This window comes from Henckelia pumila, chromosome 2, assembly GCF_033568475.1.
Source record: "Henckelia pumila isolate YLH828 chromosome 2, ASM3356847v2, whole genome shotgun sequence".
Taxonomy (NCBI): domain Eukaryota; kingdom Viridiplantae; phylum Streptophyta; class Magnoliopsida; order Lamiales; family Gesneriaceae; genus Henckelia; species Henckelia pumila.
Genome location: NC_133121.1, coordinates 143,698,853 through 143,723,033, shown reverse-complemented (window position 1 = coordinate 143,723,033; position 24,181 = coordinate 143,698,853). Strand labels below are relative to the sequence as shown.

The 24,181-nt window shown below is 37.3% G+C and overlaps 2 protein-coding genes across 2 annotated transcripts; both read left to right on the top strand.

The window, feature by feature from the left end:
* The first annotated feature begins 1,292 nt into the window (after window positions 1-1,292).
* On the top strand, window positions 1,293-2,875 carry LOC140878600 (uncharacterized). Its single transcript, XM_073282218.1, has 2 exons — window positions 1,293-1,456; window positions 1,546-2,875. The coding sequence occupies exons 1-2, from the start codon at window positions 1,293-1,295 to the stop codon at window positions 2,873-2,875; spliced, it is 1,494 nt and encodes a 497-aa protein (XP_073138319.1).
* A 10,651-nt stretch (window positions 2,876-13,526) lies between these two features.
* LOC140878599 (putative E3 ubiquitin-protein ligase LIN-1) lies at window positions 13,527-15,269 on the top strand. Its single transcript, XM_073282217.1, has 5 exons — window positions 13,527-13,560; window positions 13,638-14,286; window positions 14,383-14,527; window positions 14,631-14,891; window positions 14,985-15,269. The coding sequence occupies exons 1-5, from the start codon at window positions 13,527-13,529 to the stop codon at window positions 15,267-15,269; spliced, it is 1,374 nt and encodes a 457-aa protein (XP_073138318.1).
* Window positions 15,270-24,181: the final 8,912 nt, after the last annotated feature.

The window sequence follows — 24,181 nt, the reverse complement described above, 5'->3', positions numbered from 1 at the left end:
ATATATCTATTATCTATTTCTTTTCTTTTTTTTCATTTAGTTATATCTCTCATTTTTCTTCCCAAATTTTGTATGTAATATAAAGTACATTCATTTTATTTGAAAATTAATAATAATTTATATTTATTTATCTATTTTCAAATTCTAAATTATTTAAAAAAAACTAATGGAGTGAAAAATACCTAATAGAAGTAATGATGCATTGGTTACTATTCTTGACCCAAATAAAGTTATTTTTTATACTATAAATTGATTAGATTTTTTTTAATTGAAATTACGTATAATAAAAAAAATATTCGTCACACACATCGTGTGTGCAAATATACTAGTATATATATATATATATATATATATATATATATATATATATATATATATATATATATATAAACACAATAATTTACGAAACACGCTTACTAATTCAGTAAATATGACATACACAGAGGCGGCAGTTAGAACGGTTTGAAATCCTGTATGGCCTGCACTGCAAGAAAACAACGATTTACATTAAATAAGATTTCAAGATTAAATTCACTCAATTGGCACTTTCCATTTGTCTCTCCGAACATCATCCCATCAATCTTCTTGCAGAGTCTTTTTCTATGTGTTTTTTATTTTCTCGTTCCTTGTAAATAATAAATTCACTATCAACCAATGAATTCCGTTTGTTCCTACGAAATCTTAATTATTCTTTTGTTTCCAATAAACTCACACACCCCTTTGGATATCGTGCTGGAATTTCCACCTTAAATCAATTCTTGCAGGAAAATGGATGTTTCCTAGGCTCTCGATTTAGTTGAATGAGTTTTCAAGAACAAGACGAGAATTTGATACCTTTGTCTTTGTTATTATTCTTTCTTGTGAGTTCTTGAGATCGAACAAATATGCATTTGATTTTCTTGAACTGGCCCTTTTGTGCAAGTTTTGGGTTTTGAATCCTCTGGTCTTTTAGTGGGCTTTGATCATTCTTGAATTTCTACCTTTTTAATTTCTTGCTGGCAACGGTCCTTCCCAGGTATCACCTTAATGAATTTCTACCTTAAAAAAATTTGACTATAGTTTCAGTCTTTCAGATAAAAACCAGGTGTTGATTATGAAAACTTGATGAATTTTTTGCAACAATTGTTCATATGTTGATGATTTAGAAGTTTGGCCTCCCAATTTTCACATATATGTTAGTCTTTAATGCGTTTTAGGAAAATGACACAACATTGGCTTCAACGTTTCAATCTTCATTTGATGGAAATTTGATTTGATTAACATAAAATGCAGGAACCATAAATTGAATTGATATGGCCATGTCACTGGAGGATCTTCTAGCAGAGGAAGGATTCCAGAGGAGAAAAACAAAAATAGTTTCAAGAAATTCTACATCCAAAGGGAGACCGAGCGTGCCTCTGCGTGTTAGACATGAAGCCAGTTCTTCACTTACTGTGAAAAAAGTGGAGAGATCGCGGTCTGAGATACCTCGATACAGCTCAAAAGGAGAAGTTCAACAAGTAAAAGTTTTAATGGAAGAAAACCAAGGGATACTTTTATCCCAAGGGAGAAGATAGACTCAGAATCCCAGACTAGGAAAAATGATGTGCAACTCAAAAGAAGAGGTCGCCAAGATTCATGGGATGATGCAAGGTCTAACGTTAGGACTTCTGCAGATTCACAAGTTTCAGAGATAACTGAGGTGACACAGGGATATGAGATAGTTGAGGTGGGAAATAACAGCCCATACAAAGATATTTACTTGAATAAAGTCTATGGGTACGAGGAAAATGAGAGTAGGAATTCTGCTAAACATGAGGAAAGGGAGAGATACATGCAACTTTCTGGGAAGAATATGGTAGAGGACAAGAAAAATAGGACTAACTCTTTCAACCATCCTCTGTCCATACCCAAGCGAGGAAACATCGACACAACCAATTGGAAAATTATGAACCAACCCCCCGAGAGCTCCGCTAAGAAAAACTTTGACGAAAATAAGAGCATGAAACAACCTGATCTTGAAGAGACGCTGGATACTCCGGCTCTTGATGAAGCTGCTGTTAAGGCCATCATTTCTATCTTGAGCGGATACATAAGGAGTTTTCTTAAGGACGAAGATTTCAGGACATCCCTTAGTCACAATAGTTTTGCTTCCCTCAATTTCATTGGATTAGAAGAAGGCCTGAATACTAAAAGTAAAGTAATAGAAAATCTTGAACAAGCTATAGAGACAGTGGAAAGAGCAGCAGAGGACAGTGCGAGTGTAAAAGAACTGAAAAAAGCTTCGTTACAGTTAAGTGTTATTACTGGATTAAATTCAAAGGATTTGAAGGATGGTTTTACGTCTGGAATCCCAAATTTGAAATTTTCAGCTTGTGCTCATCTGTATCTCAGTGTGATATATGTGATACAAAAGATGGACAAGATTACCGCAAAACATATTCTTCAAGTGTTCCGTGATTCTCCTTTCCAGGCACGAGTAGCTTTGTTACCTGATTTATGGGACCATGTTTTTCTGCCAAATCTCTTACATTTGAAGCTCTGGTATGATAAAGAAGCTCGTTTTGTGGCAGATTTGCCTGTTTCAAAAAACATCAATCTTCTTGATAAAGTCTATAATGAAACATTGGATTCAGGAACACACCAATTTGCCAAGTACTACAAAGATTGGCTAACTGAGGATCTTGAAGCACCTTCACTCCCTGTGATCAAAATTCCTTCTTTCTCTGTTCAACTGATGCCAAAGGGAGGCCTGCACGGCCACACAAATAGTCCTGCTAGTTATGTCTCACCTCAGCCAATGGTCAGCAAAAAACTCTATGATGAAGTATTTAGTCGTCCACGTAAAATGGGGTTTGAACTGGAAATTTATGAAGAGGAGAACTTTGAAATATGAAACGACCCTAACTCTATAATAAATAAATATGCGGAAATTTTTTTTTTTTTTTTTACTACTAAATAAAATATGTACATATATGCCCATACATATATGCACTGAATAAAATACTTAAAATTAATGCATGACTAAATAAATAAACAATTTAAATACTTAAATAAAAAAGCATTCTTTAAAATAATTAAAACATCTGAACCCTAGAATTAAAAATATACTGCATAAATAAAATAAATAAAAGTGTGCATGCACTAAACATATTTAATAAAATATCCAAAAACATCAACCCTTAAAAATATTCCAAATGTATCATATGACATCATGTACGGTGACTCAGAGGCTGTCACGGTCACGGGGCTACTGCAGCGCTGCTCATACATCCTCACCACCGGTAGGAGTAATCTGCTCCTCTACGTACTCACCTGCACCATATCAGTGTAGTGAGCCTAGAGGCCCAACATGCATACTAACAAGGGTTTAAAATAATTTAAATCAATTTAATACTAATACATACATATACATGAATGAGCATGCTTAAAAATTACATAACATAACTTACTTAAATAAACATAATACATAACATACATAATATCATACATACATGAGTTGTTGAGCATTTATTTTCTGAACATCGAATGGTCCTATCCGTAAGTGTGACCCATAGTGCGACTGATCAGTCTAAGAAACCATCGTACGAGGCTGGTGGCGAACCACCCATACATAAATGGCAGAAAACTGCCCATACATAAATGGCAGAAACTGCCCATACATAAATGGCCACACTACTTCAATTTCCACCTAAAATATTTTATTTGCTCAACCATAGAAATTAAATCATAGCATAAAATTTGATTTCATGAATGCATGTACTTAAATAAATTGTGTGTCCTTCATTTATATTTAATTTTTTTTTTAATATCATATAAATATTCAAATAACTTTTCATGCATAAAAATAATTAAATATAAACTCAGGACACATGCAATTTCTCATGGATGGTTCTGGACTGCTGACCCTACACTCAAGCCCATTAACTTAAGACTTGGCCCAATAAATCAACCAAAGCCCATTAAGACTAAATTAGGCCCAATAACACTGTCCCTGACCCAATGGCCCAAAAGCCCATTAACAGGCCCAATAACTTTCATGGGCTCCCAAGCCCATAAAAATTTCTGGCCAACTTAAAACTTTAAAATAAAATTATCAAAAGCCCAAAAATAAATAAAATAACCCAAAATAATTTAATGGAATCCCAAATAAATTAAATGGTATTAATTAAATTTTTGGGAATTTAATTAATCCATTTAATTCCTAATTAACTTAAAGACTTAAAAATAAAAATACCCGAGCCCAAATAAAATAACCCGGACCCGGACCCACTTAACTTAACCCACTAACCTACTGACCCGACCCGGACCCTGACCCGACCCGGACCACCCTCAAACCCTAGAACCCGACCGCCCCCTTCTCCATTCTCCTCGGCCGAGAGCAGCAGGCCTTCTTGGCTTGCTGCCGGCCGGCTCCGGCCGCCCCTGGCCGGGGCGCTGCCGCCCGGACGTAGCCCACGTCCGGGCGGACCTAACCCAACCAGGCCCCAGCCCCCATGCAGCCAGGAACCACCGAGCCGCAGCCTTTCTCCCCAAACCCTAAACTGACTCGGCTGCGCCTCCTTGCTCCAAAACTGTTCGTTCCAACCCTTCTCAGCCTCAAGCCCTGCCATGGCTCGAGCCTTAGACACCCTAGGACCTTACCTGACCGAACCCTCAGCCCCGAACCAAGCATGGAGAGGAAAAATCGTGAGCATACATATGAAACTCGAAGAACATGCACCAAAACCAACCTTCAATCGAATTTCTGAAAAATATTTAAAAGAATTTCGATGCCTACCATAATCCACATAATATATACTGATATTGTACGAAAATAGGAAAGAATTCATGCCTTAACACCATAGATATGGATTTAACACGTGTAGGAAGGACTTCGGGACGACGGGACGACTTTGGCTTGCTTGGAACCTTGAAAACCGACCTCCTATGGAGTTTTAGGGCTGAAGACCGATTGGAGAAGATGATGAACAGTGGGGTGACGGCTGGGAGCTTGGAGTGATCGGCTAGAATAGGGTTTTAGGTAGAATAGGTTTTATTTTTAGGTTAATTAGAATATAGGTTAAATAATTAAATATATAAAAAGGTTTTAAATAATTAATATACAACTTAAACTCTTAATTAAACTTTAGAAATCTGATAACATAAAATAAAATCTCGAAATATTAATTTAGGGGAATTTTAAAAATACTAAAAAGTCAATATTTTGACTAATTTTGGATAAAAATGACCCCTAAAATTAAATAAAATTAAATACTTAAAATTTTGAGATAATAAAACTCAAAATAATAATTTAAGGCTCCAAAAAGGCTCATAAAATAATTTGGCTAGAAAGTTGTCATCTCGTCCGTCCACGGTCCCGTCTACGCGATTAAATAATAAAAATACTAAAAATCATAAAAATCACTAATTATGGGTTAAATGCTTAAAAATAAATTAAATCATGCATAAATAATTCACATAATTATTTAACCCATAAATCATAAATTTAAATAATTAAATATCCTAATTATGCAGGCGGATTTATGTAATTAAAAATACCGGGTGTTACAATTCTCCCCCCCTTAAATTAAATTTTGTCCTCGAAATTAAAGTACTTACCCGAACAACTCCGGGTAGCGAGTCCTCATATCCTCCTTGGTCTCCCAAGTAGCTTCCTCCTCCGAGTGATTCAGCCACTGGACTCTGACCATCGGTATGACCCGCGTCCTAAGCCTCCGCTCCTCTCTAGCCAAAATCCGCACTGGTCCCTCCTCGTAAACAAGATCTGGTGGCAACTGTAAGGGCTCGAAATCCAACACATGCGACGGATTGGAGACATATCTCCGAAGCATGGATACATGGAAAACGTTGTGCACTGCCGCTAGCCCTGGAGGTAGAGCTAAACGATAGGCCAACATGCCAACTCGCTCCAAGATCTCGAATGGCCCTATATATCTCGGATTAAGCTTGCCTCTCCGTCCAAAACGCGCTACCCCCTTCATAGGTGACACCTTCAAGAATACGTGATCACCTACCGCGAACTCCAAATCGCGTCGTCTGGCATCTGCATAACTCTTCTGCCGACTCTGCGCAGTCCTCATCCTATCTCGAATCTGCGTCACAATGTCAGCTGTCTGCTGCACAATCTCCGGACCCAACAAAATCCGCTCACCAACCTCATCCCAATGCACCGGAGATCTGCATCTCCTCCCATACAGTGCTGCGTATGGAGCCATACCTATAGACGACTGAAAGCTGTTGTTATAGGTAAACTCCACTAATGGCAGTCTAGTCTCCCAAGATCCTCGAAAATCGATGACACAAGCTCTCAGAAGATCCTCGAGAACCTGGATCACTCTCTCGGACTGACCATCTGTCTGGGGATGAAATGCTGTACTGAACAAAAGTCTAGTCCCCAAAGCTGTGTGCAGACTCTTCCAAAACGCTTAGGTGAATCTCGGATCTCTGTCTGACACGATAGACACTGGTATGCCATGCAGTCTAACAATCTCTCTGATGTAAAGCTCTGCATACTGTGTCAAAGTGTAAGTAGTCCTTACCGGCAAGAAATGAGCTGACTTGGTGAGTCTATCCACAATCACCCAAATCGCTGTACACCCTCTGGTACTCCTCGGTAAGCCAACTACAAAGTCCATCGTAATATTCTCCCACTTCCATTCCGGAATAGGGAGAGGTCTAAGAAGTCCTGCTGGACGCTGATGCTCTTCTTTGACTTGCTGACAAGTCAAGCACTCTGACACCACTCTCCCGATGTCACTCTTCATCCCAGGCCACCAATACAATAACTGTAAGTCTCGGTACATCTTCGTACTTTCGGGGTGAATGGAGTACAGAGATGCATGAGCCTCTGCTAGAATCTCGGCTCTCAACTGATCAATGTTCGGTACCCACATCCTCCCACGGTACTGAACGATGCCATCCTCCACTGTATACAAGAGACTACCTCTGGCCTCATCTCTCTGTCTCCATCGCTGTAGCTCCTCATCAGTGGACTGTCCCTCTCTAATCCGATCTCTCAAAACTGGCTGCACCGTCAACACTGACAAGCTCGGTGCATGGCCGCTCGGATAGCACTCCAACCCAAACCTCTGAATCTCGGTCTGTAGTGGTAACTGTACAGTCAAACATGATACCACTGACGACTTTCGACTCAAAGCATCTGCCACTACATTAGCCTTACCCGGATGGTAGCTAATGTCACAGTCATAGTCCTTAACAAGCTCAAGCCATCTGCGCTGCCTCATGTTCAACTCCTTCTGGGTGAAGAAGTACTTGAGGCTCTTGTGGTCGGTGAAAATCTTGCACTTCTCGACGTAAAGATAGTGCCTCCAGATTTTCAACGCAAATACCACTGCTGCAAGCTCCAAATCATGCGTCGGATAGTTCTGCTCATGAATCTTCAACTGTCGCGACGCATATGCGATAACTCTGCCACTCTGCATAAGTACTGCGCCCAAACAAGCTTGGACGCGTCGGTGTACACCACTAAATCCTCATGTGGCACTGTCATAGCTAACACCGGTGCTGAAGTAAGTGCATCCTTCAGCTGATCAAAGCTCCTTTGACAATCTGGACTCCAACTATACTTCGCGTTCTTCTTGGTTAAGGAAGTCAAGGGTACTGCAATAGAGGAAAAACCCTTGATGAACTTCCTATAGTATCCTACTAAACCCAAGAAGCTACGAATCTCCGAAGCATTCTTTGGAATCCCCCAATCCCTCACTGCCTGCACCTTGGACTGATCCACTGCAATCCCATCCCTAGAAATAATGTGGCCTAGAAACGCCACCTGCTCCAACCAAAACTCACACTTACTGAACTTTGCAAACAGTCGATGCTCCCTCAAAGTCTGCAAGGCTGTATGCAAATGCTGTGTATGCTCCTCAATGCTCCTCGAGTAGATCAATATGTCATCAATGAATACAATGACAAACTGATCTAGATACGGCTGGAAGACACGATGCATAAGATCCATAAACACTGCTGGAGCATTGGTTAACCCAAAGGGCATCACCAAGAACTCATAGTGCCCATACCGTGTCCTAAAGGCAGTCTTAGACACGTCTGAATCTCTGACTCTCAGCTGATGGTAACCAGATCGCAGATCGATCTTGGAGAATACCGAAGCTCCCTGCAACTGATCGAATAAATCCTCTATCCTCGGTAGTGGATACTTATTCTTCACTGTGACTCTGTTGAGCTCTCGGTAGTCAATGCACAATCTCATGCTGCCGTCCTTCTTCTTCACAAACAACACTGGAGCTCCCCATGGAGAAAAGCTAGGACGAACAAAGCCCTTCTCCAACAGCTCCTGAATCTGCTCCTTCAACTCTCTCATCTCTGTAGGAGCAAGTCGATAGGGTGCCTTAGAGATAGGCACAGTATCCGGCAACAACTCAATACTGAACTCCACCTCTCTCACTGGTGGAACTCCTGCAACATCGTCAGGAAAAACATCTGGATAGTCACGTACCACCTCTATATCTGATAAAGATCTGCTAGAAACATCTGAGGTAGTGACCACACTAGCAAGAAAACCCTGACATCCATGGCGCAACAGTTTCCTCGCACGAACAAGTGATATCATCTGAGGAATACTGCTAGACTGAGATGCAAAGAAAGTAAACATCTCACCTCCTGCTGGCTTCCCTGACACTGTCCTACGTCGGAAATCAATCGAAGCTCCATTAACTGATAGCCAGTCCATACCCAAAATCAAGTCAAACCCAGTCAATGGAAGAACCACTAGATCTGCTCGAATGGAGTGTCCCTGCAACTCCAATTCCAGATCCCTGATGACACTAGTGGTAGTGATAATCTGTCCGGATGGCATGGTAACATCGTAACCACTGTCTACAACCTCCGTTGAAATGCCTATCCGTCTGATAAAATCTCGGGAGATAAACGAATGCGTGGCTCCTGAATCTAGCAACGCAAACGTGGAGTTGCCTCCAACTAGAATTCTCCCTGCACGCAGAAGATTCCCAACAATTCACACCACTATGCTCCCAAGGTTAAAACACTAAAATCCTTAATTCTAATCACAAAGAAACAAAATTCTTATTCTAGCATGCTGATAATTAAACTCATGCAACAGGCATTCAGATATAATCGTAATAAACAAAAGCAAAGTATTGAAAAAGTTCTAGGGGTTAGGTATATCGGTGATCAAGGAGGTTTCTGGGTCTGCCTCCTCAGCCTGCATCACGTAAACTCGCCCACTGACATTCTGCCTCTGCGGGCAGTTGGCAATCTGATGCCCTGGCTCCTTGCAGCGATAGCAGACTCCTGCTCCCAATAGACACTGCCCGGAATGCATCTTCTGGCATTTTGGACACACTGGATATCTCCCTGGAGTAGGGGCCCCGCCCCTAGTCTGCTGCTGTGGCTTCCCCTGAGGCCTCTGCTGATTCGGGCCCTTAGATGGCCCTGTAGACTGCTTCTTCGCAGGTGGCTGCGAAGATGGTCGCTGATACCCTGTCTGCATAAACTGCCTCTTACCCTGCTGCTCTCGCTGTATCTCTCTCCGTCCCTTCTCGGAACGCAAGGCCCTGCTGACTGCAGACTCATATGTAAAGACGTCTGCCATCCGCACATCATGCCTGATCTCAGCCCTCAGGCCCTCAACAAACTGTCGCAGCTTCTCCTGCGGACTATCAGCAATCATGGGCACAAAGTGACAGCCCCTCTCAAACTGGCTCACGTACTCCACAACAGATCTGTCCCCCTGACGGAGACTCATGAACTCCCGGATCATGCGACTGCGCACATCCTCAGTGAAATACTTGGCGTAGAAGATACGCCTGAACTCAGCCCACGTCAGTGTAGGTAGATGGACTCCTCTAACTGCACCCTCCCACCAAAGGGCTGCATCGCCTCGCATCATATACGTAGCACAGCTCACCCTGTCGGCGTCTGTAATCCCCATATAGTCGAAGATGGACTCAAGAGAACGAATCCATCCCTCAGCCACCAACGGATCGGTGGTCCCCAAAAACTCCTTAGGCCCCTTCTTCTGGAACCTCTCTGCGACGTCCTCCTCGTGGGACAGTCTGGGACGGGCAGCCTGCTGCTCCAACAGAGCAGTAATACCCGCCATCATCGTGGCACTGGCCTGCTCCAGTGCTGTCATGGGGTGCTGCTGAGGTGGCGGTGGAGGTGGAGGTGGATGTGGAGGTCTCCCACGTCGATTCACCTGTCTGGGAGGCATTCTGCACCACCACATATTTATTTACGTAAATCGCCTTGCATAACTAAGTGTTTAAAATTTAAGGCTAACTTAAATTATAGAAATTAAATCATACTATAAACATTAAAACTTACAGACCGGTAGCGTGGATTTCTGAGCTCGGAAAGCAGTAGTGACCCCTCCAAGGACCGTGCTTTGATACCAACTGAAACGACCCTAACTCTATAATAAATAAATATGCGGAAATTTTTTTTTTTTTTTTACTAATAAATAAAATATGTACATATATGCCCATACATATATGCACTGAATAAAATACTTAAAATTAATGCATGACTAAATAAATAAACAATTTAAATACTTAAATAAAAATGCATTCTTTAAAATAATTAAAACATCTGAGTCAACCCTAGAATTAAAAATATACTGCATAAATAAAATAAATAAAAGTGTGCATGCACTAAACATATTTAATAAAATATCCAAAAACATCAACCCTTAAAAATATTCCAAATGTATCATATGACATCATGTACGGTGACTCAGAGGCTGTCACGGTCACGGGGCTACTGCAGCGCTGCTCATACATCCTCACCACCGGTAGGAGTAATCTGCTCCTCTACGTACTCACCTGCACCATATCAGTGTAGTGAGCCTAGAGGCCCAACATGCATACTAACAAGGGTTTAAAATAATTTAAATCAATTTAATACTAATACATACATATACATGAATGAGCATGCTTAAAAATTACATAACATAACTTACTTAAATAAACATAATACATAACATACATAATATCATACATACATGAGTTGTTGAGCATTTATTTTCTGAACATCGAATGGTCCTATCCGTAAGTGTGACCCATAGTGCGACTGATCAGTCTAAGAAACCATCGTACGAGGCTGGTGGCGAACCACCCATACATAAATGGCAGAAAACTGCCCATACATAAATGGCAGAAACTGCCCATACATAAATGGCCACACTACTTCAATTTCCACCTAAAATATTTTATTTGCTCAACCATAGAAATTAAATCATAGCATAAAATTTGATTTCATGAATGCATGTACTTAAATAAATTGTGTGTCCTTCATTTATATTTAATTTATTTTTTTTTTAATATCATATAAATATTCAAATAACTTTTCATGCATAAAAATAATTAAATATAAACTCAGGACACATGCAATTTCTCATGGATGGTTCTGGACTGCTGGCCCTACACTCAAGCCCATTAACTTAAGACTTGGCCCAATAAATCAACCAAAGCCCATTAAGACTAAATTAGGCCCAATAACACTGTCCCTGACCCAATGACCCAAAAGCCCATTAACAGGCCCAATAACTTTCATGGGCTCCCAAGCCCATAAAAATTTCTGGCCAACTTAAAACTTTAAAATAAAATTATCAAAAGCCCAAAAATAAATAAAATAACCCAAAATAATTTAATGGAATCCCAAATAAATTAAATGGTACTAATTAAATTTTTGGGAATTTAATTAATCCATTTAATTCCTAATTAACTTAAAGACTTAAAAATAAAAATACCCGAGCCCAAATAAAATAACCCGGACCCGGACCCACCTAACTTAACCCACTAACCTACTGACCCGACCCGGACCCCTGACCCGACCCGAACCACCCTCAAACCCTAGAACCCGACCGCCCCCTTCTCCATTCTCCTCGGCCGAGAGCAGCAGGCCTTCTTGGCCTGCTGCCGGCCGGCTCCGGCCGCCCCTGGCCGGGGCACCGCCGCCCGGACGTAGCCCACGTCCGGGCGGACCTAACCCAACCAGGCCCCAGCCCCCATGCAGCCAGGAACCACCGAGCCGCAGCCTTTCTCCCCAAACCCTAAACTGACTCGGCTGCGCTTCCTTGCTCCAAAACTGTTCGTTCCAACCCTTCTCAGCCTCAAGCCCTGCCATGGCTCGAGCCTTAGACACCCTAGGACCTTACCTGACCGAACCCTCAGCCCCGAACCAAGCATGGAGAGGAAAAATCGTGAGCATACATATGAAACTCGAAGAACATGCACCAAAACCAACCTTCAATCGAATTTCTGAAAAATATTTAAAAGAATTTCGATGCCTACCATAATCCACATAATATATACTGATATTGTACGAAAATAGGAAAGAATTCATGCCTTAACACCGTAGATATGGATTTAACACGTGTAGGAAGGACTTCGGGACGACGGGACGACTTTGGCTTGCTTGGAACCTTGAAAACCGACCTCCTATGGAGTTTTAGGGCTGAAGACCGATTGGAGAAGATGATGAACAGTGGGGTGACGGCTGGGAGCTTGGAGTGATCGGCTAGAATAGGGTTTTAGGTAGAATAGGTTTTATTTTTAGGTTAATTAGAATATAGGTTAAATAATTAAATATATAAAAAGGTTTTAAATAATTAATATACAACTTAAACTCTTAATTAAACTTTAGAAATCTGATAACATAAAATAAAATCTCGAAATATTAATTTAGGGGAATTTTAAAAATACTAAAAAGTCAATATTTTGTCTAATTTTGGATAAAAATGACCCCTAAAATTAAATAAAATTAAATACTTAAAATTTTGAGATAATAAAACTTAAAATAATAATTTAAGGCTCCAAAAAGGCTCATAAAATAATTTGGCTAGAAAGTTGTCATCTCGTCCGTCCACGGTCCCGTCTACGCGATTAAATAATAAAAATACTAAAAATCATAAAAATCACTAATTATGGGTTAAATTCTTAAAAATAAATTAAATCATGCATAAATAATTCACATAATTATTTAACCCATAAATCATAAATTTAAATAATTAAATATCCTAATTATGCAGGCGGATTTATGTAATTAAAAATACCGGGTGTTACAAAATAAGTGCTAGAAGCTCAAATAGTCCTGCCCCAGAAGACAAGCAACTGATATTATATGATTCATTTACCAGCACAAATCAATGCTTTGAACCAGACAGCGAATCTCTACCTGTATGTGTTCCAAATTTTAATAATTTATCACATAAGGCATTAATATGTAGGCTCTAATTTCCTCAAATATTGAAGATTCATTGTGTTTGTTGTGTAAATTAATGAAGCTTCCCCGAAACTTTGCTACTTGCGATATGACACAGCAAGCTCTCATGAATTTCTAACTTTTTACAGGGAGATATATGTGTAGCCAATGAAACGCACTCAGAAAGTTCATTAGGAGTAACAAAGCCTGATGAAAGATACAGAAATTCTCAGAGTTATCAAAAAAAATATTCACACCCTACAGCCTTGGTGATACTCTGTCCACTGCTAATGCAAATATACGTATTACGAGTTCCTTCCACTAATTTTTTTATATTTTCCTTGATGCAGCAAATTGAATGTGAGAGTAATGTTCAAGGTTAGTGAAGATAGATTCATACCAACATAGGTTCTTCTTGTAACCATTGTTTATGTATTATTTCTTATATAATGCAGAACAAGAGGAGAATCATGAAAAGTTTAGAGATAAACCTGCACTTTCAAGCATCCCCAGCGACTTCGTATGCCACTTGACTGGCCTTATTTTTGAAGATCCAGTGACCCTTGAGACAGGTCAAAGTTTCGAATGGGAAGCTATCATTAACTGGTTCAATAAAGGATCCACTACTTGTCCAGTCACCGGAAAAACGTTACAATTTCAAGCTGTACCGCCTACCAATCTCATCTTGAAGCGTGTTATCGACAATTGGAAGAGTGACCACTTTCAGCATATCTTGGCTGTAGTCTCTCAAGTAGTTGCAAATTCTGCAGAAAATTCATTTATATTAAATGATGATATGATCATATGTATCTTGGAACAACTTCTTGTTGTTTTAAATGGAACGAAGAGAGTAGAGAACTCAAAAAGAGTTCTATCTCTTGGGGGCTTGCAGTTTCTCCTGAAAAGGTTTCATAGTGGAAACGATAAGGAGAAGACGTTTATCTTACCTTTGTTGTTGTGTTGCATTGAAGCTAATGAAGAGTGCAGGAATGATCTTTCAATAAACATGAGCAAGTCAAGTCTGCTTGATCTACTTCACTTTGAGCAGTTGAAGACAGTGTCAGATGCAGTTTCACTGCTGACTGAACTCATTTGCTTGAACAGGTACTTCCAGTCCTGGAAACAATATCATGGATTCTATGACATTTTAAACTTTATTTCTCGAAGCTATTCTTTTTAAAAAATGGTATTGTATGTTAGGAGGAGGGATTCTCAAATTTTCTTAGAAGGTGTAGACGAAGAAAAGTTAGCGAATGCGATGGATGATTTGTTAATACATCTCAAGACGTGCACACTGGAAGAGACGCCTGCAGTTGCTATTCTGATTCTACATTTGAATATTCTGGTGAGTGTTATAGTTTATCCGATTTCTTAATGATGAATTTTCTTTAAACTGTAGTGGGTTTGATCACAAACTAGCCATCTTGGAAATGTCTTTGGGTTTGTAGTCTCAACTACAAACGAGTAACGTGTATAGACAGGAGGCGGTAGATGCGCTTACAGTCGCTCTGGGACAAAGCTTAACGGATGAAAAAGTCCAGAAGAAGTGTTCCAGAGCTCTCTTAGTCCTTGGAGGCTGCTTCTCTTCATCTGGGAAACTCATGACAGAGGATTGGATCCTTAAACTTGCTGGATTTCTCAATGGTCCTGACTGGGATATTACTGATGATGACTCCTATGATATGTCATTTGATGGAAGAGCGACAATGGTACATCACTTCTTCTTTCTTTTTCTTTTTTTTCATTTTGTATCCAACTAAATAAATTATATATTCTGAACATTGGCTGCCAAAATTTACTAGAATTCTGGCAATTCAAAAAATTCGAAGGTTGATTCTCAGATCGAAGACAGTGAAGAGGAAAAGGCAAGGGAGAGTTGGCTAGTGAGTTTATCAGCTTCACTGCTTGAGGATGGGACTAAGCCTTTCTTGGAGACTGTATGCAAGTGTTTGAATTTAGGGAACTCGGATTTGGTCCGAGTATGCTTGGTAACAATGGCCTGGTTGAGTTCTTCACTTGCTTCATTGCCAGATACAGAATTTCAACTCTATGCTTTCTCAGCTCTCATCTCTCCACTCAAAAAATAAGCCTGTATTCATCGTATTTGATTGCATATATATTGATTGCATAGCATACATTCATAGATCAGTTATTTGTTATGCTATAATCTGTATCTGATGAGCCTGTATTCATCGTATTTGCTGAAATTTTGCCTTTGAGTAGATGGAATACATTTCCAAGATTAGTCATAGAAGATGAAATAAAGAATTGAGGAAATAAGATTGAATGTGTTGATATCAGGCGTGAGATATTAAGCTAGAATGCATTATAGATGTTAATGCAATAACTGAGTACCAGTTACCAGTTGATTGAATCCGTTCACTGATAAAGAAATAGATATGACTAGCAATTTATGATATGAGTTTCAGAAATTAGATTTTGTTATTTTGGTACTGGTTATATCACGTTTGACCGTGGAAGAATGTCAGTAGAAGTCTAGTCGATATATTGAACTAGTACAGAATTAACCTAGAATTGACAGCTATGTCAGTGGTTAGAATGTACAGACATAGTTCAATGAAATATTTCGACTTTCTACGACATGAATTCAGTTCTATATAGAGTGGTGTCTAGTACAATGGTATTATGACAACTTTTATAGAAGAGCATTACTTAAACTGGAGAACTTCAGAAACAACTAGCAGATTGCGTAGAAAAGAGTTATGTAGTACCGAAATGATGATTAATTCTATGACAATAAGTTAAGTCGAAAAGAGTATATTCGACTATTGTCAGCTGAGAATTAAGAATTAATAAATGAACTCATATCAATAAAGAATAAGAAAAATCAGTTACAGTTGAGCTTTTTCTTCAATTTATCTGAAGCTATTCCATCATAGAAATCATGATTCTTGAATTTCTTGCTATCGATTTTGAGGTTTTTGTATTCGACCTCGATCGATTTTGATTGACTCTTATTCCTTTGCTAGAGTCTGTTTTGATTCATTTGCATTGAGTTTTGAAATGCAAGTGAGTTATTTTCACTTAGCAAATTTTGTCATTCAGAATAGTTGATTTTGAATGACTTTGAATTGAGCGAGTTCCTTTGATTTGAAATTTGAGAATTATTGATTATTTGATGTGTTTATTCAGTATATCTTGATGTATTTGGCTCGTAACTGATAGAAATTCAGATTCAGATCATCAGTAAGATTTATGGGTTTTAGCTGATTGCTGGATTTATTGAGTACAGATATATACTTGTTGAATGTTTATGCTTGACAGATAATCAGATCAGAATTGTTGTGATCCAAGCTAAACTCGAATTGGTTTGGAAAGATAAAAACAACATATTGCTTGAGAACGCTAGATTAAGATTAGAGATAAGACAACAGAGCAGAATAGATGAATTTTTGCGGTGAATAATCATTTGATTATGCCAGATATTCTAGATATGGAATATCAGATTCTGAAAGAGACATATGACAACAGATTTAATATCCATTCAGTTGTCTAAACATGTATGACTTACACGTAGTCAGTACTTGGAAATTAGTATTGGAAGAAGAACTGAAAACAGATACGACAGAATTGACAGTACCAATACTAAAATTCCAGTAAAAGAAACAGAAAAAAAGAACACAAGTGGTTTATGTAACAGATTAGTTACATAAGAGTTGAAAACAGATCAACTTTGTGAACGACTTTAGTTTGAATCTACTCGAATCGTCATGATTTTGCGGTTTAGAGTGTAGTAAATTCGACAGATTTATGAATATGTTGTATTAGATATGATACAAACATAAAAGATACTTGTCATGCATTTAGCAAGATGATCAGATTACAGGAATTATAGAAATCTATTGTCAAGATAGAGACTTTAGATTTATTTTCTAGATTGTGGCATTTATTGTCAGATGTTCTGAGTGTTTGGTTGTATGAGATTTCATTATACCATCCTCTGATTAGTAAACTATCAGATGTGATTATCCAGATTTCCGAGGATATGCACAGAACTATAGTACTAGATTCGGTACTAGTTGATTGATTATTTGTCATGTGATTACTATAATTCCTGTGACAGCTATTTGATAGATATAAAGACAATATTTTGATGATTGATTGATTAGAAACACAAAATTATCTTTATATTGAAACAATCTTACAGAAATATCAGCTATCAGACCAGATATGAGTCAAGAAACGATAGAGAATGTGAAGATTGCTTCGAACAGAATAAGAATAAAGCAGCATTAACAGAGCTAGTAGATGAATAACAGATAGAGATTTGAAGCCTGAACAGAATGATCAGAAAAGAAATTCTTTCCCAAGCATCATTAGGTTCTGAAAGAGATTTTAGAAGCTATGAGTATTTGATCTAGCTAGTTGATTAATACTCAATCGTAAATTGTCAGATAGATGAATTGTTATCCATATGCATTGGCTGAAGAATATAAGCTAGAATATGTATGTGCATTCAATTCAGATACAACAGAAGTCGATAAGATTGTAAGCAAGACAGACTAACTAATTCAGAATTAGATCACGAGAAAGAGCAACTTAGATATAAGTTGACTCAGTGATTATATGTATTGCAGAAGCAATCAGAAAGAAGATGAAGATACGATAGAAGAGAAGATATCAGAATAGATATCGAAAGCTCAGAGAATTGAAGTCAGTATTACTTCAGTCAGCTATACAGCTTATGAGAACCCGCAGTCAGATCGAATGCGATTTCGAGGACGAAATCATTCCTTAGAGGGGAGGAAATGTAAGGCCCGAAATTATTAAGTTCTTAATTACGGGATTTAAGATTTAAATTCCGAATAAGAAAGAAAATATGAATTTAAGAATGTATGGAAATTAGAGATTTCAATTTCGGGTCAGAAATATTTAATTTGAGGATTTTTCGGATTTTAAGATTTTAATATCCGGAATTCTTAAATTAAAAAGATTAAAAATATTTGAATTAATATTTATGAAATTTAAGATGTGAATTCCAATATTATAAATATCAAGGATTGAATTTGCGAATGAAATCCGAGCGAGGACCCATTTGCAAATATTGAGTAGTTCAAGGACTAAAATGCGATAAGGTCCGAAATGATTTAATTTTAATTCAAGAATATTTAATTTGAGAATATTTAGAGTTTAGAATGAAATTCTATTATTCTTAAATTATTTAGGATTGAAATTGAATTAAATCGCTTGTCCGGGGACTGATTTGCAATTAGGTCAAAGTTCAGGGACCAAAGTGCAATTTTCTTTTCAAATTGTATTTTTAAACAGCCCAAATTCCAGAAGCAAACGTGGGAATGGAGAAACAAGGGTTCCAAGTCCATTTTTGTCCCTTTAAGCTCCGATATCTTTTGATCCGCCCGGTAGAATTTTCGATTGAACATATATTTGTGATCACAGCTCCGAGTGCTACGTTTTGACGTAAGTTTTATGAAGTTCTACCATGTTTAAATTTTATAATGTTGTTATAATTAAGATTTGATTGTATAAACATGTTCTAGCATATACGACGATAGCATATCTAAGACGGATCGAGAAAAGATCGTCGTTTGGACATGTTTTAGAATATTGAAAAAAATTTCGAAAATCTGATTTTTTAGGGTTTGCATATTTCGAAAATTCAGCTGAAGAATTGATGATGTTATATTGTTAAGATGGTGATGATATTGAAGTTAATGTATTCGAAATTACCGATTTCGAACCGTTATGCCGCCGGGTTGCAATTCAATCCGATATCAATTATAGATTGAACTTAGCACTAAATATCAGATTTGATAATGATATTGAGCATGGTTTATACTTCATTTCAGTTGGGAATGGAAGTTATCGAAGTCGAATCGACGAGTTCGAGTTCTAATGACTTGAAGTGTTTAAGATTGAATCAAGAACACCTTCAATTAGCACTGATTGAAATGTGCAGAATTGTATGACCAATTTGGCTAGCTTTGAGATGATCAGCATTGGCAACAGATTCAAGATGTTTGAATCCAGAACACAGGTATGAATAGACATTAATAAGATGGGCAGAATAACTCGAGATTGTTTCTGATTATCGAGTTGCCTAAAATCACATACCTGCATGTTTTAATATATGTTATTGTTTACGTTTACATAGATGGGATAGATTATTCAAGATAGCTATTTTCTTGAATTCCCAAAATATTTATGTAAATGTTTACTTGTTTAATTTGATTTATATTATTTTCTGTATTGAACATTTTTACATGTATTATGTGATGCTTACAGATTTGTCAATATCCTTATGTGATTAGATGCTTTGATTGCTTTGTTGGTTTATTTGAGTAAGTGTTCAAGGTGTTTTATAGCATTTAATACATACAGAACATGTTGCATTCATCTTGAACTCCAGCCTGTAAACCACAGAGGGTTGAAAGGCCTAGAGTGCATATGACGTTTGGAGGGCTGTAGTTGAGTGGCAAGGAATGTAGAATTACTTCGAGAGCCAGAAGACTTACTATTATTGCACCAAAGTCAGGGGAAATGAAGTATTCAACTTCACCTCGATTGGGTGAGTTGGTGTTTGTTGAAGATTTTATTTCCTCGGGATCCCAGAACTACGATTTATTGATATCAGATTTGATAACCTATTTCTTGGTACATGCATTGCATTTATGCTGCGTTTATAAATGCTAGCATGTTATGTTATTATATGACATTCATAATTGAATAAGTTACATGCTTAAATGATGTATATGCATGTTGTTCATACTGAGATTTATTCTCACCGGAGTTATCCGGCTGTTGCTTTGTTTGTATGTGTGCATTGCATCAGGTTGGGGCATGATCAAGCTAGAGTTGGCTTGGATAGCCTGAGAAGAGATATAGCATGTGGTGACTCGGGTTTTAAGCAGATGATATGTATTGTTAATAACATGTTAGAAGACAAAGAATCTTGTACATGTTTTTATTTGGTAAATCCTAGTTTATATTCATGAATTGATGTATTTATGAGTTAGGATTTATTTGTCAATGCATGTATATTATTTTGTAGCTTGAATAAGACTAGATGTCTTTATATTCCAAGTTTGACAACATTATGTTGCAGAAGAATTTCCAGAATTTGGAGCCCGCTCGATCGGGTGAATTTTACCGATCGAGCGAGGCCTGTATTTTGCTAACAGAGAAATGATTTTTCTTGCCCGCTCGATCGGTTGAAGTTCACCGATCGAGCGAGGCCAAAATGGATTCAGACCCGAGAGCTGGAGTTTCTAGCTCGCTCGATCGGGTGAGTTTACCCGATCGAGCGAGGGGCTGAGATTTTTTTTAAAAAAAAAAAAAAAATTTAGCTCTTGGTTTGAATATTCTGTTATTCTATGATTAATTTTTAATTAATCGTTTATTGTCCTAAGATGAGATTAGCAACCTGAGGTCCCCACAGTAGGTGGTATCAGAGCATAAAGTCTTGGACTAAGATAGAAGTTGAGCGGGGTAGATTGAGTCGCATGCATTGATAGTATTGCATGAGTTTGCTTTACTTGTTTTACAGAATTATATGCGACTATGATTGCTTGATTGAACACTACTTGCTTTATTGAGATAAGAGTTACATGCTTATATGCTGATATGTATGCCTGATTTCTTGAATTCATTTGAATAAATGAATTCGTTGCAAGCATGTAATATGTGAAAAAGCATGAGAATTTTCAAGCATGTGTTCTATTCAGAAGCATGAGAGTATATGTATTTTATTTATAATCTCTGCCATATATATTGCTTCTGTTATCGAATAAGACTGACTATGCAGATAGCATGAGAACCTCAGACAGAACATAACCGCAGATAGAACAGAACAGTGTTGAGGTAAGTTTTTTGAGCCGATGCACTGAGGAGTATGTGAGTTGAACAACTCCAAAGCTATGAATCATCAACTCAGAAAGATACAGAATATGCTATGTCTAGAAAGGAGTTGATTTGAAGAGCTAGATCAGTTTTTCAAGAGAAGAATATTCAGATGAACATAGAATCAGCTTGATTTTATATCAACTTCAGGACTTAGCAAGAAGTTGGTGAAGTTTCCAGAAGAAGTACTGAAATTGTTTGGCAGGTAAGTAAACAGAATTGTTTCTTTCCGTATATGCTAAAGAAGATAGAACAGTAGACTTTGCAGACAAGAAGCATAAGTTGATTTCAAGCAAGTAATAGAAGAACGAAATCATGAACTGGTAGCATGAGGCAGAGTTGAATTTTTTTATTCACGTCTCTGTAATTGTGGAAACACTATAATCATCACCTTCACTAAACTTTCATAGCTGTATAGCTATGAAGCCAGCGATAGTGACAATAACAGCAAAGATCGAGTCAGTCTAAACGCCAGCAGATGAAGATATATAAGCATAGATCCCCTAGCTGAAAGGATCAAGTTGTATCAGATAAGAATATTATAGGTAAGTGAGTTAATTCTAGTTAACCGCTTATATATTGATTGCATAGCATACATTCATAGGTCTGTGATTTGTTATGCTATAATCTGTATCTGATGAGCCTGTATTCATCGTATTTGCTGAAATTTTGCCTTTGAGTAGATGGAATACATTTGTAAGATTTGTCATAGAAGATGAAATAAAAAATTGAGGAAATAAGATTGAATGTGCTGATATCAGGCGTGAGATATTAAGCTAGAATGCATTATAGATATTAATGCAATAACTGAGTACCAGTTACCAGTTGATTGAATCCGTTCTCTGATAAAGAAATAGATATGACTAGAAATTTATGATATGAGTTTCAAAAATTAGATTTTGTTATTTCGGTACTGGTTATATCACGTTTGACCGTGGAAGAATGTCAGTAGAAGTCTAGTCGATATATTGAACTAGTACAGAATTAACCTAGAATTGACAGCTATGTCAGTGGTTAGAATGTACAGACATTGTTCAATGACATATTTCGACTTTCTACGATATGAATACAGTTCTATATAAAGTGGTGTCTAGTACAATGGTATTATGACAACTTTTATAGAAGAGCATTACTTAAACTGGAGAACTTCAGAAACAACTAGCAGATTGCGTAGAAAAGAGTTATGTAGTACCGAAATGATGATTAATTCAATGACAATAAGTTAAGTCGAAAAGAGTATATTCGACTATTGTCAGCTGAGAATTAAGAATTAATAAATGAACTCATATCAATAAAGAATAAGAAAAATCAGTTACAGTTGAGTTTTTTCTTCAATTTTGCTGAAGCTATTCCATCATAGAAATCATGATTCTTGAATTTCTTGCTATCGATTCTGAGGTTTTTGTATTCGACCTCGATCGATTTTGATTGACTCTTATTCCTTTGCTAGAGTCTGTTTTGATTCATTTGCGTTAAGTTTTGAAATGCAAGTGAGTTATTTTCACTTAGCAAATTTTGTCATTCAGAATAGTTGATTTTGGATGACTTTGAATTGAGCGAGTTCATTTGATTTGAAATTTGAGAATTATTGATTATTTGATGTGTTTATTCAGTATATCTTGATGTATTTGGCTTGTAACTAATAGAAATTCAGATTCAGATCATCAGTAAGATTTATGGGTTTTAGCTAATTGCTGGATTTATTGAGTACAGATATATACTTGTTGAATGTTTATGCTTGACAGATAACCAAACGATCAGAATTGTTGCGATCCAAGCTAAACTCGAATTGGTTTGGAAAGATAAAAACAACATATTGCTTGAGAACGCTAGATTAATATTAGAGATAAGACAGCAGAGCATAATAGATGAATTTTTGCGGTGAATAATCATTTGATTATGCCAGATATTCTAGATATGGAATATCAGATTTTGAAAGAGACATATGACAACAGATTTAATATCCATTCAGTTGTCTAAACATGTATGACTTACACGTAGTCAGTACTTGGAAATTAGTATTGGAAGAAGAACTGAAAACAGATACGACAGAATTGACATTACCAATACTAAAATTCCAGTAAAAGAAGCAGAAAAGAAGAACACAAGTGGTTTATGTAACAGATTAGTTACATAAGAGTTGAAAACAGATCAATTTTTGTGAACGACTTTAGTTTGAATCTACTCGAATTGTCATGATTTTGCGGTTTAGAGTGTAGTAGATTTCGACAGATTTATGAATATGTTGTATTAGATATGATACAAACATAAAAGATACTTGTCATGCATTTAGCAAGATGATCAGATTACAGGAATTATGGAAATCTATTGTCAAGATAGAGACTTTAGATTTGTTTTCTAGATTGTGGCATTGATTGTCAGATGTTCTGAGTGTTTGGTTGTATGAGATTTCATTATACCATCCTCTGATTAGTGGACTATTAGATGTGATTATCCAGATTTCCGAGGATATGCACAGAACTATAGTACTAGATTCGGTACTAGTTGATTGATTATTTGCCACGTGATTACTATGATTCCTATGACAACTATTTGATAGATATAAAGACAATATTTTGATTATTGATTGGTTAGAAACACAGAATTGTCTTTATATTGAAACAATCTTATAGAAATATCAGCTATCAGACCAGATATGAGTCAAGAAACGATAGAGAATGTGAAGATTGCTTCGAACAGAATAAGAATAGAGCAGCATTAACAGAGCTAGTAGATGAGTAACAGATAGAGATTTGAAGCCTGAACAGAATGATCAGAAAAGAAATTCTTTCCCAAGCATCATTAGGTTCAGAAAGAGATTTTAAAAGCTATGAGTATTTGATCTAGCTAGTTGATTAATACTCAATCGTAAATTGTCAGATAGATGAATTGTTATCCATATGCATTGGCTGAAGAATATCAGCTAGAATATGTATGTGCATTCAATTCAGATACAACATAAGTCGATAAGATTGTAAGCAAGACAGACTAACTAATGCAGAGTTAGATCACGAGAAAGAGCAACTTAGATATAAGTTGACTCAGTGATTATATGTATTGCAGAAGCAATCAGAAAGAAGATAAAGATACGATAGAAGAGAAGATATCAGAATAGATATCG

Coding starts and splice junctions, on each gene's coding strand:
- LOC140878600 (XM_073282218.1), top strand. CDS start 1,293: ATGGCCATGTCACTGGAGGATCTTCTAGCAGAGGAAGGATTCCAGAGG. Junction 1,457..1,545: donor AAAAAAGTGGAGAGATCGCG/GTCTGAGATACC, acceptor TTTTATCCCAAG/GGAGAAGATAGACTCAGAAT.
- LOC140878599 (XM_073282217.1), top strand. CDS start 13,527: ATGCAGCAAATTGAATGTGAGAGTAATGTTCAAG. Junction 14,528..14,630: donor TTCTACATTTGAATATTCTG/GTGAGTGTTATA, acceptor TTGGGTTTGTAG/TCTCAACTACAAACGAGTAA. Junction 14,892..14,984: donor TTGATGGAAGAGCGACAATG/GTACATCACTTC, acceptor AAAATTTACTAG/AATTCTGGCAATTCAAAAAA.